The sequence below is a fragment of the Parathielavia appendiculata genome (assembly GCF_033297405.1).
Source record: "Parathielavia appendiculata strain CBS 731.68 unplaced genomic scaffold N657scaffold_1, whole genome shotgun sequence".
NCBI classification, from domain to species: domain Eukaryota; kingdom Fungi; phylum Ascomycota; class Sordariomycetes; order Sordariales; family Chaetomiaceae; genus Parathielavia; species Parathielavia appendiculata.
This window is the reverse complement of record NW_026944220.1, coordinates 701,271-715,470: the sequence shown is the minus strand read 5'-3', so window position 1 is coordinate 715,470 and position 14,200 is coordinate 701,271. Positions and strand designations below refer to the sequence as shown.

General features: G+C 56.0%; 4 protein-coding genes across 4 annotated transcripts; 2 read left to right on the top strand and 2 right to left on the bottom strand.

Moving 5' to 3' along the window:
• The first annotated feature begins 214 nt into the window (after nucleotides 1-214).
• Nucleotides 215-1,551, top strand: N657DRAFT_638704 (adenylylsulfate kinase). Its single transcript, XM_062791644.1, has 3 exons — nucleotides 215-298; nucleotides 431-683; nucleotides 769-1,551. Exons 1-3 carry the CDS (start codon nucleotides 291-293, stop codon nucleotides 1,141-1,143), a joined length of 636 nt encoding a protein of 211 aa, XP_062652042.1. The 5' UTR covers nucleotides 215-290; the 3' UTR covers nucleotides 1,144-1,551.
• N657DRAFT_607465 (ATPase, V1 complex, subunit C) lies at nucleotides 1,391-2,765 on the bottom strand (the record flags this gene model as incomplete). The annotated part of the gene is made up of 4 exons (XM_062790246.1): nucleotides 1,391-1,597; nucleotides 1,659-2,151; nucleotides 2,225-2,411; nucleotides 2,480-2,765. The coding sequence occupies 4 exons, from the start codon at nucleotides 2,763-2,765 to the stop codon at nucleotides 1,391-1,393; spliced, it is 1,173 nt and encodes a 390-aa protein (XP_062652041.1).
• A 1,289-nt stretch (nucleotides 2,766-4,054) lies between these two features.
• On the top strand, nucleotides 4,055-7,796 carry N657DRAFT_10746 (uncharacterized protein). Its single transcript, XM_062785759.1, has 2 exons — nucleotides 4,055-4,123; nucleotides 4,189-7,796. Exon 2 carries the CDS (start codon nucleotides 4,229-4,231, stop codon nucleotides 7,421-7,423), a length of 3,195 nt encoding a protein of 1,064 aa, XP_062652040.1. The 5' UTR covers nucleotides 4,055-4,123; nucleotides 4,189-4,228; the 3' UTR covers nucleotides 7,424-7,796.
• Nucleotides 7,797-8,583: 787 nt separating this feature from the next.
• Nucleotides 8,584-10,222, bottom strand: N657DRAFT_651996 (uncharacterized protein; the record flags this gene model as incomplete). The annotated part of the gene is made up of 2 exons (XM_062794249.1): nucleotides 8,584-9,826; nucleotides 9,894-10,222. The coding sequence occupies 2 exons, from the start codon at nucleotides 10,220-10,222 to the stop codon at nucleotides 8,584-8,586; spliced, it is 1,572 nt and encodes a 523-aa protein (XP_062652039.1).
• Between the last annotated feature and the right edge of the window lie 3,978 nt (nucleotides 10,223-14,200).

Here is a 14,200-nt window from a genome sequence, read left to right as displayed (position 1 = left end):
TTATACAATGATGTCCAACTCGCGCCTTGAGTGGGTCATCCCCGAGCCGGAAGAGCATTGTCGGGGTCTCCCGGCGTCGGCCGCTGAGACGGCACTTCTTACAGTATAACCACGATCAAGACTGCTCCACTTCTTTGCGCCGAAAGTCTCTGCATCTAATTCACCTACGTGACACTCATTAATCCCTCGTCGCTGTCTCGTCCCCCGAGCGCCGCTCGTTCGCACCACCACCCACCTGACTCGACAGCTGCCAGCTCGTTCCTTCCTGTGAGAGAAATCTTAAAAAGGCCATGGCAACGTGAGTCCGGTCTTGCAACTCCGCTCGACGAGAACCTAGCCCTTGCGATGCCCCACCATCCCTTCGCGAACCGGCGCGAGCAGCGGGAATGTTCGCCCCGCATCGAGACACCTGACTGACCAAACTGCGCAGCAATATCACCTGGCACCCGTCGCTCACACGGCACGAGAGGAACCAGCTGCGTGGCCAACGCGGCTTCACTGTCTGGTTCACCGGCCTCTCGGCCTCGGGCAAGTCGACCGTCGCAACCGCCCTCGAGCAGCACCTGCTCCACATCGGCCTCGCTGCCTACCGGCTTGACGGCGACAATGTGCGCTTTGGGCTAAACAAGGACCTGGGCTTCTCGGAAAAGGACCGTAACGAGAACATCCGCCGCATTGCCGAAGTACCGCGTCCCTCCTACTCAACATCAACACCCCCTCCGTGATATTCTTACGATGCTAATGATCCATCGTGAATTACGCGAACAGGTCGCGAAGCTCTTCGCCGATTCCTCCACTATTGCCTTGACCTCCTTCATCTCCCCGTACCGCGCCGACCGACAAGTCGCACGAGACCTACACGCCAATGCTTCCCAAGCGGGCGACGATCCCATACCGTTCATCGAGGTCTTTGTCGACGTTCCCCTCGAGGAAGCCGAGAAGCGGGACCCCAAGGGCCTGTACAAAAAGGCGCGGGCAGGCGAGATCAAGGACTTCACTGGCATCTCGGCCCCCTACGAGGCGCCCGAGTCGCCCGAGATCACCATTCGAACGGACCAGTTAAGCGTTGAAGAATGCGTGCGCCAGATTGTGGAGTACTTGGCGGAGAAGGGCCTCATAACCCAGACGCAGGAGACCAGGTGATGACAATTGGTCCAAAAGCATCTGATTTATCCTGCCTCGAAGGGTACGGTCCATAGACATCGTAAGTTAGGAACAGGGAAGAGCGGTGTTGCTGCTTTCCGTCTCTGAGAGACCTGGCCTTGAGCGGTGAGAATAAGGCCATCAAGCTTCCAAACCGACAGCTGCATTACACCTCGAGCCCGCCTTCTCTCCTGTATCGTGTAGTCCCTCCTCCCTACCATGCTGTACTGGCTCAGCTCGAAGCTGATCATGGAAAGTCGATTTCGTAGTACACATATGCCGTGTACTCGCTGCCCTCGGCCGCCCCCAAGCCAGCGGCAGCCATCTCAGACGTTAGTGATGCGTCATCTTTGGTGACTCGTCCTCGTTTATCCCTCCCAAACGCATTTCCGCCGAGGAATGAATATGCTGAGTCCAACGCCGTCTTAACCTTCTTTGCTTGTTTTGGCGTTGTCTATGTCCACGGTCAGCCTGGAAAGGGGTTGGGAATGAGACACGGTGAACTCGGAACATACCTTGACAAGCGCACAGACGAATTCCAGCGGCAAGCCGTATCTCAGGACCGTCTCGACAAAGACCCGCAGTGTCACAACATGGGTCCAGATCATGACGGTCTCGCTCCAGCCCGTCCGGCCCAGCCTCAACGCCTCGCCCCAGATCTTCTTCTCCTCCCTGGCGACGCGATCAAGTTCACGTTGCTCCTCTTCCCTGCCGCCTTCCACGTACTTGTACTGCCGAGGCGTCCACTTCTGTTCCCGGCACTTCTGCAGAAACTCGGCACTGGTCTTCTTGAACATTGTCACCGCAAACAGGGTGAATTCGTCGTCCTGGGCAACCTGGATGGACGACCGTGGCACCACCATGGGGGTGAGCGTCTCATAGCTGCGTATAAAGTCCCTGCGCGCGTTCGTCGGTACGGCAATGAGATGGGTTTCCAGGTACTCCGAGTCCTGAACAAGTAGGCTTGGGTCGACGATGGGCGTCAGTGACTTGGTAGACAAGTTTCCTCTACTGCATGTTAGTCTTAATGGCTACACAATGGCTCCATGCCACGGGCAGGTGGTTTTGGTGGCAAGCCTACGTTTGCTTTCTCTGCAATGTCGCCAACGTGGTCTTGATATTGTTGTACTGATTGAACTTTCCTTTGATGTCGTTATCGATATTCTGCAATTCTTTTTGCAGGTTCTCAATCAGCTCCCCCAGCGGCCGGTCGGCTCGGTATCGGACCTTGTTCCACTGGAAGGTGCGGAGGTATTGATCTGTGGGCTCTGCGAAGGGCTATCAGACATAACACAAGGCCGAATGGAGCGGCGGCTCGGAACCAAGAAATGCCTACTGTCGTTGACCATCTTCTGCTGCGCAGCTTTGTCCTCATCCCCATCTAGAATACTCTTGAGCGAGTCGGCCACTTTCGCGACGGCGGCTTCGCATGCGGCGTTGAGCTTCGCAAGGTCATCTGCGTGCTGCACCAGCGCATCAAGGGTTCCAATCTTGAAAGAGGGTATCGGAAACGGCAGCGTCTCGCCATTGTCCCGTCCGACCGTCGCAGCCAGGCCTGTTAGAGGGTCATCGTCGAAGATCCTGAGGGGTAGCGAAACGAGTATGTATTGCGTCGGCTGCATTGTCGGTTATGATATCATGCCCTCGCGCCTCCCTGGAACTTTGTGCGAAGCCTACTAATGTATTCGCCCAATGAAAGTCAGATCAGCTCAATAGGAGGCATAAAAGCAAGATTCAACCCACACCTTGATAGCACTCTTGCTAGCTTCGTCAGCCAAAGGGATGATTCCTGGATTGCAGCTCGGCGGCGTTGTGGGGTTTTGGGGTAGCTGAAGTCCCGGGTTTTGAGCAATGAACCAACAATGGGAAAGGGTTGCTAAGAGCAACGTGGTCGATATGAAGGGAGCTGTGAACAAAACGATGATGAGTTAACGGAACGGAAACATGTTGGCTTGGTGTTAGGTGCCGATGCGACAGAAGTGGGACTGAGCTAAGCTCCCCACTGACAAGCGACGTTCCTTGACTCCCTGTACCCCGCCAAGATAACGCTTTCATTCTGGTACCAATACAGAGGGGTTGATAAACCGATATATCGTACGATACACAATCAGGTGTTGGGAAAACCAATATAGTAAGAATACGGACGATGCACAGTGCTTGATCACGACCGATACGGTATTTTACATGTTGTTGCGCGTCCGTCACATTGGCATTTTTCTGCTGTCATACCAGGTACCTCGCCAAAGCTGTGTGCCGCAGCCCCCTTAACATTCTGGTGCCAGCAACCTCGACCATCCTGCAGCGGGACTCTGGTTTCACCTGCGACTCGCGATCTTCTCGCACACGACAGCACCAGTGCCTAATGGCATCTATCTCTATTCGAGTACATGTATAGCACTGGATTGTCAGCTATGTTTCTGACAACTTAGCACGATCCTGGTAGCCCCAGATTCGCGAACACAATCGTGTCACTGCCATGCTCGACAAGGAGAAATCGAGAACCGTGGATCGTCGCATGAGACCAACCTCCTCGCTCTAGCCGTTCAGAACCAGCGCACTGCAATTCCATTAAAACAACACCGGCTTTATTTATTTCATCTATAGAGAGCTGGCTGCGACCTAGTGGGCCCCTCGCTATTCAGCATCATCTGATTGTTGAGACCGCGCTCCAGAGGCAATCCGCGCCGTGGCTCCCTGGCCAGGTGGGGTCGGACCCGATACCCATTTTCGTGTTTTGCGTTCATCAGACGGGAGTTACTCGCTGTCAACCGACACACGGTGTTTCGTTGAAGGTTCTTCATTAACGCCTAAGGGAACATGGGGCTTGCACCCTGACCGGAACGCTGCCGCGACGCAGCACTCGACCCACCGGTGCCGTCATCCAGTCGACCTCTTAACAACACTCAATCGTCTCGCGCTCCCTCCGCGCCGGATTCTCGGTCGCTTGGGTGTGGGTTTCCAGCGCTCACACCTTCTCCAGGTAAGTGCGACGCGTTGCTCTCTCTTCAGCGGAGTCGGTCGCTAACCAAATGTGCCGCCACACAGTTCCTCCTGAATACTTCAAAGCCAGGTCACGCCCCGCCCCATGGCGGCCCCAATGCCTCCTTCCTCAGCCGATTCGGCACCAACTCTCACTTCGGAAGCCGGGGTCCCCTACACCATTATCCCCTCGTCCGTTATCCCACAAGTGCCCTACCAAGATGGCCGGATCCGCAACCCCGTTCCCAGCAAACTCAAGGGGAGAACCGACGAATCCAAGGGCAATTTTGGGGTCATGCAGATAGAGGTCGCTGGCAGGAACGAGGCCACAGATCGCGACGCCGAGGCGAAGCGGACGAGTGAAAGTACCGAGCTGGCCGCCAAGCGTGCTGCTGAGAATGGCTATATCTCTCTTCGCAGGAGCCGCTTTGTTCAACTTCAAAACGAAGCCATAGCCCAGCCCTCCTTTCCCGGACAGGCGCCCGCACCAGCTCCCGCACCAGCGCCGACCCAACCACAGCGTCGCATGCCCCTCACTCCCGATGAGACCAAGTTTGAACAAGCCCGCCTCCTCACACTCCTGCGGAGCCTACACCCGGCGCTTGTTGTGGATCAAATATGCAAAGCCTTGGCTTTTTTTGGTGGCATTCCTGGAGCACCCCCCCCCGCCACCCGGGGCGGCTTCCCGGAAAGCGCAGAAGCGAACGGGCCCGGCAGCGTCTTCGTCGGCTGGATTGCCGAGATATTCCCCAGGATAGGTGGAAACTCGGGGTCGCAGCACATTTCAACGGGACAACAGCAGAGTTCAACGGGACAGCAGCAGAGTTCAGCTCCAACACGCCAGCTCGAGAATCTTCAACCGGAGAAGCGCAAGCGAGGTCGACCGAAAGGCAGCAAAGCCACCCATGCCCGGAAAGACAAGGGAGTCCCGAAGGGTCCTAAAATCCCCTCCTCAAGCGCGGACCGACCCCAGGTTTCCGATGGGTCAGGTGCTGCCGCCGACTCCGTTGCTGCGAATGTCATGCCTCTAACGCAAGCCACAAGCCCGCTGTTGCCGCAGACCCCTAGCCAACCGTCAAATGCGGCAGCCAGGACGGCGTTACCAGGGGCGCCTACCCCCAATGACGCGACACCTAATGGCACGACTAGCGTGAAAAGGAAGAGAGGTCGCCCCAAGGGTTCCAAGACTGGGCCCAAGAACCCCGCCGCAAACCCCATGCACAGTTCCATAGGAACGCCACAAAACGGAGCCCAGAACTCTCAAGTATTCCCAACCCAAGCAGACCAAGCGTCTCAGGCCACAACCCCAGGCATGGCGGCGCCCCAGTCGTTCAAGGCGGTGAACTCAGCACCTCCAGTAGCTTCCAAGAAAACGGCTGGGGATGGGACCGGGAACCCAGTGCTATCCAACTCTGGCTATCCGCCTTTACGAAGGCAAGCGCCCACTTACCAGGCGCCGCAGACTGCCCAGGGCCCGCAAGCTCAGACTCAGGTACCCCCACCCCCTCTTCCTGCCAGTCCAGCCGAGTCAAAATCTTCCAAAGATGCAGGTGGCAAGAGGAAGAGGACAGGTCAAGACGAAGCCGATGCTTCGCGGTCTGACTCAAAGGAGGGAGGAACTGAATCGGCTCCTTTGCCGGGCGCGAACAGTCGTACGTTGCCCGCTCCGCCGAGTAACGCAGGAACACCGCCTCCATCCACCGTGTCCGAACCCCAGCCCAAGCGTCAGCGAAAGGGCAGAGAAGCCAGACCTGGAACAAGGAACGGGGATGAGGCCACCACACAAAGCACCAGGGGTGCCTTCGCTGGTGCTGCCGCGGGAGCCGGCTCGACATCCAATGCGAATTCTGAAGCAGGCCCGGCACCCCCGGCCGCGACCCACAACCCGAAACCGGTACCGGCTTCGGCCTCGGTTGTTGACCCATCTATTGCGTCAATACATCCGGCTCACTTTGAGGTGCAGTCCCCTAATTTGGAGAGTTTGGAAGCACAAATTCAAGCCCAATTGAACCAAGAGACCGAGGTTGAACCTCAAGCAAGAGGGAATGGCGCGTCAGATTCACCTCAACCAATGGCAAGTCGTTCGTCGCAGCAACACAAACACATTTACCCACAGCAATCGCCCCCTCAGCAACCCCTCCAGCAACAGCAACCCCTCCAACAACAGCAACCCCTCCAGCAACAGCAACCCCAGCAGCAGCAGCAGCAGAAGCAGCAGCAGCAACAACGACAACAACAACAACAACATGGTTCTGTCGGCAACGGTCGGTCTTTCAATCAACAATCTCAGCCGCCTCGATCCCAAGGAGGCAGCCGCCCGTTAGTGATACAACAGCAGACGAGAACCCCTACTCCTCAAGGCCCTTACAATCAATACCGCGCTTCGAGTTCCCACTATCAGCAGCAGAACCACCAGCAACAGAACGAACAAGAACAACAGCATCGGCAACCACAACAACACCAACAGCAGCATCAACATCAGCAGCAGTATCAGCAGCAGTATCAGCAGCAGCAGCAACCCCAATCCTCGCAGGCGGAACGCCCGCAGCAACAGCAGCGACACCAGTTGTCTGAAGGACAACAACACCAGAGCCCTCGGATTTCTTCGAGTCATCAGTATACGGCAAGCACACCGCAGCAACAGCAGTATGCCGCCAACCAGCAACCATATACGTCCAGTCAACAGCAATACTCGGGTGTGCAGCATCTCACGTCCCAGCAGCGATATCAGCCCCAGCTGGCGAGTACTTCGGCAGGCAACACATCGTACACCGCTCATCAGTCCCCGCAATATGGGACGTTGACGACAAGCACCACCTTTAATTCCAGCGATGGAAACTATCGCAGCAGCCCGTCCACGACGACCTTGAGCAACCCATCATCGTACGGCCAACAACAAAGCCAGTCTGCTGCCAACAACACCTTCCGGTCCAGCAACACACACAACCTGCCACAGCAGCCGTCACAGTACCGTACAGGCACGAACGGCCTACAGCAACGGTCTGCCAGTACAAGCCAGCCGGGTTCGCAAAGCATGCAGGGGCTGGCCACCAATGTACAGGCGTTCACGGGAAACTCTGCGGCTGACTGGAGCTTGTTTGACACGACTCACCTCGATACGTCTGGGCAGCAGGGGACGACAATGGGAGGATTGAGCAATGCCAACTACGACATCGGCGGAGCGAGCGTGCGATCATCGTCTGGGTCAGGGGGCTCCGCGTTCGCTGCGACGGGTCTCGCGGCGTTTGATACATCCGGCTTGGGAAGTAGCGAGCGTTATTATGGAGCTGGGCGGAGGTGAAATAAGGCGCGATGGCATGCGCCGTGGGCGGTTTTAAATGTCTCACTCGAGTTGGCGCAAGGGTATCTTCCATAGTATCTAAAGGACAGAGGGCCGGCTGGAGATACAGGTTGGTCATGGTATTGGGGAGACGTGTCTGCTTTTTTTATGGGCGCCGTCTAGGACATACGTCATACTCTTGCTTCCCAAACTTTGTTGTTTTTGTAATACGGCCCTTTTCCTCGTGCTGTATGTAGTCACGTGTGATTGTTAAGGTACGGCGAACAACAGTAATGCTTGCTGGCTATGCGACAGTGCCAGGTGGTTGCTGCGGCCGTCGGAATTGAATAAATGAACGCCTTCCCAAACCACGTCGTCCACATGAGAGACGTTGCCTTGCTATGAGACTGCCACATGAAACTTACGGAATGTGGCCGTGGGGTGCAGCAACAGACAAGAAACATGATGGTTGGGTCAGGACTTGCGTTGCTCAAGCTTGCAGCACAATGCCAACTCTTGTGAGGTCACCGCTGAACCAGCGAAGTCACAGCTGATTGGGTTGAGAGGGTAATAGTACGCTGGAAACGGGTATGAAGCATGATTGATCAGATGCTATCTACCACGGCTGTCCCAAAGTCGGGAAATGCATGGTTCCTTCCCTTGCTTCGAACATTGATTGGATTGACCCTGAAACACCGAAGCCCCTGCAGGCAGTGAACTGCCATACGGCTCAAGCCCATGCGTATAAGAGATAGATATGTAAGTTCCCAAACCCATGAATACAGTCTCGCTACAGATCACAACCGAAACAGGAAACGCACCCAAGCGTGGGTGGACGGGCAGATATAAACAAAGAAAGAAAAATAGAAAGAAGAACCCATACACCAGGCTCGCCATGCTGATCTCTGAACCGAGATACCAAAACACGTCTGGATAAAATCCTCAAAGAGTCCGCAACGCCTGTAAATGCCTTTTATCTGCAAATATCCCAAACTTGACAGAGGAAAAATAGAGCTTCTGTGAACCGGTCAGCTGCCATACATCGTGACAGATAATATTTGGCAGAGAAAAAAGCGTGGTCGACAGCTTGGATGAGGGAGAGGGCAGTTTGATGCCTGCTTCCTGCCTCTCCAAGCTCGTCGCAGTGAAGAGGTGAGAAGTCGACGCCGGACGAATCAGGGTCACTCCATCAAGTCCTCCTCGATGGCATCTAGGTTCGGTCGTAGCGAGTCGGGTGCGGTAGTGCCGTAGAGCCATTGGTCCTCGTCGGCACTACTGTTCTCACTGATGAGGTCGGTGAATATCTGGGCATTACGTCGAATGTCGCTCTGCCGCTGGACGATTTTCCGGTCATCCAAAATCAAGGTTTCGGCCGTCTCGGACCATATCTGGCGGAGTCCCGGCAGATCTGGAACAAGAAGTTTGAGCTCCTCCTTGCTCAAAGAGCCCATGGGCATGCCGTCTGCTAGACTGGTGCAGAACACCAGACTTTCCGGCTGCTTTCCTTTGGCGAGACTCATGCTGTCGGCACTTCCAGAGACTGAGGCACCATCATTTGTGCATGGCTTCCCCAAAACAGACGAAGACTTCTTGCGCTTCAAACCCAACATTCCCCTGCGCTTTTTCGCTTCCGGCTCAGAAGTTTGCTGGACGATGGACGAATACCAGGCGTCGACGGCGGCGCGCCGGGCGTTGTAGCCCTTGACTTCCCATATCTTCTCCACCTGTCGCAGGCCGCCGAGACAGAGAATGGCGACGTGTACCTCTTCAGGCGGCTTCTCCCTGAGGTATCCCCTCAACGATCGTTCCACACGACCCACATAGGTTGGTGGACGAAGGCGTCTGTCGAAGGACGCCATGACGAGCGGAAAGATTTCGTGAACTTGGAGAAGAGTGCGGTCATCGTACATGCTGAGGATTTCGGCTTCGATGGGATTGATCGTATACGGGGTTTGGTGCAGCCCGTACCCGTGCTCAGCCATGTATTTAAGGTGCAGTGTCCGGTAGGTTTCGAAGAAGTGGAAGACGGTGAAGAGCCTGGGTATAAGGCGCCGTCGCATTCGCTCCCTTTGCGGCGCGAATTCCCTCTTCTTATCCTCCGTGTTGCGAAAGAACAACTCCTTTGAAACCCATTCGCAGATCAAGTGTGACAACTTGGCAGCCACGTGTAGCCGGTGCCACAGGCCACACAGGTAATGTAAGTTCAGCGGGATGCCCCGCGGAGCCGGGTAAAGACGCTTGGCGTAGGCAGGCACATGGTGGTCGAGATGGTAGCGGGTTATGGGTGTCTCGTTCAGCGATACAAGGGCGTGGAGGGATCTGGAGGCTAGCCTGAGGTTCAAGATGTCGGAGAGCGGGAGCGACGCGATGATCTCGACTTGCAGTTCATTCGGTAGGGCGGCAAAGAGATGGTCGAACGGGAGACTAAGGGATTGCATTGTTAGCTTTGATAGATACTTGGGGCGCCGCCTGCGGTTTCTGGGCTTCGCACCTTCGCCGGGCAGCGGTTATCGAGTGGGTCGACGAGGGCCGTTTATTCGGAGGCTCGACACTACTCCCAGTTGTAGCCGCGGAACCTTTGACATGAAACTTGTTTTTGAGAAAACCAAAACCTCTCTTCTCAGAGCGTTTCTGGTCAACGGATTTGGCTGGTGGAGCGTCTGTCTCGGACAGACTGGACCCGCGAAGGGGTAGTATGAACTGGGACTGGGAGAGTCTTGGGGTCGCAGGTGCTGGCGTTGCTTGTGTTGCTTGCGACTGTTGAAGCGCCTTCTCCAAGTACCGGTCGGAACCGAATTCGGTCATATGTAAAGGCTCCATGTTTGCGGGTCCTGGATCGGCAATGCGGCCGGAGAGCCTGGTAAAAACGGGTCACCCCAATAGAGCAAAAGACACACGCGGGTAACAACCCGCAACGTGTGTCTCGTGCTCTACCGAAAGGACGTCGCCGGGAAGGACGAGCTGTAACTATTCGCGGCAGAGGACGATCGCAGCTCGATCATGGTTGGGGCATCTGTCTGGAAGGTTGTCGGCCGCGAAGGACTCGGAGAAGTTGGCCGTTGGTGACGAGCTCGAAAGGCCAAGAGGATCACGCTCCAGCCGTCGAAAGTATCTCAGCCAGCAACAATGAAACGCGACGAGGGCTGTCGCGGACAGGAACAACGGAGAAGCGCACGAGCTTTTCCTCGCGAGACGGACACAGCGAAAACGAGCGTCGGATGCGTGAATGGCGGTACGATGGCGCAAGCCTCGCAACTCTAAATGGGCCAGCGGGTGTCAGAAGGAAGGGACCGGAGGAGCCGACGGACAATGAAAGTCGAATCGGTCCTGGCGCGCTGTCGAGTCACGGAGCCGGTCGTAACGGAAGCGGCGGGTGCGATGGATGTGATGGACGGATCAAAGGCCGCGATACACGATGTCGGAATAAAGGGCGTGTCGAGAAGTCGGCAGCGACAGAAGGGCAAAGACGGAGTCGGCACGGAAGGAAGAGAAATCGGCTCGACGGCCCTGTTTTGGAAGGGTGGGGGGAGAACTGGAGGAGAATGGGACCTGGAAGGTACGAAGTGGGTACCGCGCGGCAAGGCCCGAATTCGACCTGGAGCCCAGAAAGAAGCGCCAATGGTGCGCCTAGAATCGAAAACGGTCCCAAATGATCGCTTTGGCTGCGCCGCGAAAATGGGAAAGAGCCCGGATGGAGACGTTGGGTGGTGAAAGTTTGACTGTGAAGTTACGGTTTCGCAGATGGCGATGGGCCGTGGAAGGGCCACGATGGGCCACGGCGGTTTGGCCGGCGTAATAGTGGAGAACTGCTGGGGTTGGGCCAGAGTAGCGAAAATGCAAGCCACCAAGAGCAACGACGGCAGGAGGGGCCGGGCGCCTGCGAACCGAGTACTTGATTTATAGCGGTGCATTAGCTAGGACGCTGTGTACCTTGTTATCACCTGTCTTTTGCAGGACCAGGGGTGCGGAGCAACTGTTAACGGACATGGCGCAGAGCCAGGGCCTCTCTTGGGGGCGATTGCTCGCGTTTCATTGATTGTCTCTCCCAATCGGGCCTGTTCAGTGTGTCTGCTTGCTGGATACCTGGGCGGGGTTGAGCCAAGATAGGCCGGGCCTTCTTCGGCGTCGCTCGGTACGCACCTGCTGGCGGAGAAGTTGGCACAGCCAAGCGGCCCGCCATAACACGATCCATCAGCCGTGCAGTCCCGTCCCCGTGGTGCTACCTGTTCTTGGCGTGCAGACACGCAGCTCGTCGCAATTTAGCCGCGTCCAATCGAGCCAGCTCAAAAAACCCCGATGATGTGGGTGCATTTGCTGCCCAGCAGGGGTGACCCTCTGTTATCCACATTCTCGCCGGCCGACGGTCACTCCCGCGGGGTGGCACCGCTAGTGCATTTGGTGAACTCTAAGAGCGCCGCAGTAAAGCGGGCCGGCTTGCGGAGGGCTTGTTGATGCGATAATGCATCCGCATTCTCGAACTTTGGTTTATCCGTCAATACGCTCACTACATACGGTACAGTCATTACGATCTACAAGCGATGCGTTCACCTGCTCGGTCGTGCTGTTACCCATCGACATGCCGTCAACCAGACACACACCAGTTACGTTCGGCTTGATCCAGATCATTACTGTAATATTACTCCGTACGGAGTATGGATACCTCTTCCCTTTTCAGGCCTCGTGTCTCACTTCTTTTTTTTTCTTTTGCTTGACTCGTTGCATTCCAACCTTTGGTTGGTGCGGCCGTTGCTGGATGGCCGCCACCGATCGACCTCCGCTGTTCTGCTTTCTTCAGAGTAATGGCTGAAACCACCAGGGCAGCGCTCCCCACACGCTGCAAGCGCCCGACAGGTTGATGAGGTCCAATAACGGACAGTCTAAGCGGAGCTGCTTCTCATATGATATCATTGAGTCTGCAAGCCGACGGAGTACCAGATCCTAATTCAGCAATTGGAAAACAGCCTCCACGCAAGCCGAATGTGGGCGGTGCCAAAGTATCCGTCCGGTCCTCCCATCGGCAGTTGGTGAACGTTCCAGAGACCCGGAGACACCTTCGGCACATGAACCCAATTCGTCGGTGATCAGCGTCTGCATGGAGCCTTTGATTCAACCACTGTGAGCGCAGAACTGCATGTCGATATGACCGAGTTCCATCGACAGAAGGCTGCGGGAGTCTCCAAGCCAGTTACACAACAACCACTAAAGGCCATCCACGACGGCACCGTTTCGGGCGTTCCATTCTATGGTTCCGTCAATGAGAGCTGTTGGCGGCACTACTCCGGCCGTTCTTTATCCTCTCGGCGCCGTTTCGAGGGCACCCCGTGTCCAACACCCAACGTTATCTCCCGTCAGTCTATAGATGAGCGATATCAGATTTTGGCAGAAGCCCTAGGGTGTCATACGACCCGGTCAATGCAGCCGGCCGGGCTCCGAAATCACGGGCTCGGCCGACTCTCGGTCCCGAAGTGATTTAAATAGCTTCCCCCGCCTTCCCTACTCGGCTCGCTGATTGTTGGTCTCGTTCGACATACATCACCGTATGCGGATCCCAGCTCGACTCACCACCAGGCTCGATTTACAGGACTAGTAACGATGCGGAGCGAGACGACACACACGCCAGAACTCAAACCGACGGGCCCCCACGACCTCGGAGGTCCATGGCAATCCCTCTTCGAACGGCCCAGAGATACCTCGGCTGGGACCGGCCATGTTGAAAATACATATCGGTAACGGCTACGGCGGACACCCAGGCCATCGCTGCCCCTCCGCTTTGGCTGATCAGCTCTAAACGGGCCAAGACTCCCTCCTAACAGCAACCAGGATGATCAATATCAACAATACCAGAAGGAGCACAGTTGGACAAGAACGACGATAGCTGTCACTGAAACACAGGATTCAAGGATTACTGACATGGTTATTGGAAGAAAACAATCCCTTCCTTGGAAGAGGCGGGGCTGCGTCAGCATGAAGCTAGGGGATTGGGATTCAACTTCTGAACTCCTGGCGATCACCACGCGTGCTGGCACACTTCTGGCCGGAGCAGAACTACCTCTCGAGCTCAGTTGGGTATACAATCTTGCATTGGATTCGGTATGGCGTCGGCGACGTCCCTCCGGCTTGTTCCTGAGTTACCGTCGGGAACAGGAATGTGAGGCTACGCCACCGGGAGAGGTGGGAGGAAGGCCGTTGGCTGAAAAAATTGGCTGTGTTCCGAGGAACATGTTGTTTGGCTTCTTCATCGACACCTTCCGAGAATCTTGACGCTCGAGAAAACTGAAAGTTCACAGTCAAACAGTGGACGTCGCTGGTCGGGGACGATCTTCTCAAAAGTCCCCACATGCCTTGGGTCTCCCCGCCAAGCGGCTCGAGCATATCTATTTTTGGCAACTCATGCAGTGGCGCTAATGGTAGCGGAGGTCGCTCATTGGGCTTCTCCCCCAAATGCCTGGGTCGCTTGCATTCTTTCCCTTCCCGTCGTCATCACTGATCAGGCTCACCTTTTTCTCGCTGCACCTAACAGCAACGACCTGGAAGGAGGGGATATCGGAAGCGAGAAGGCCGACCTGGTTTCTCTCATCATCAGAGGTCTCAACGTGCTATCATGCGCCACGTCTCGACTGGATTATCGGTTTAATAACTGCCATCAAGTCTCATCTGGCCTACATGACGGATAGGTCTCATACCCACGGAGACTACCGGGCTACGGGGTATCCTTAGGGGGTACGGAGGTAGGTGGTCATCGTATCTCCCTGCAGGAAGACGCGATCTCGTTGGCAGCCAAGACAATTGTCTTCCGAA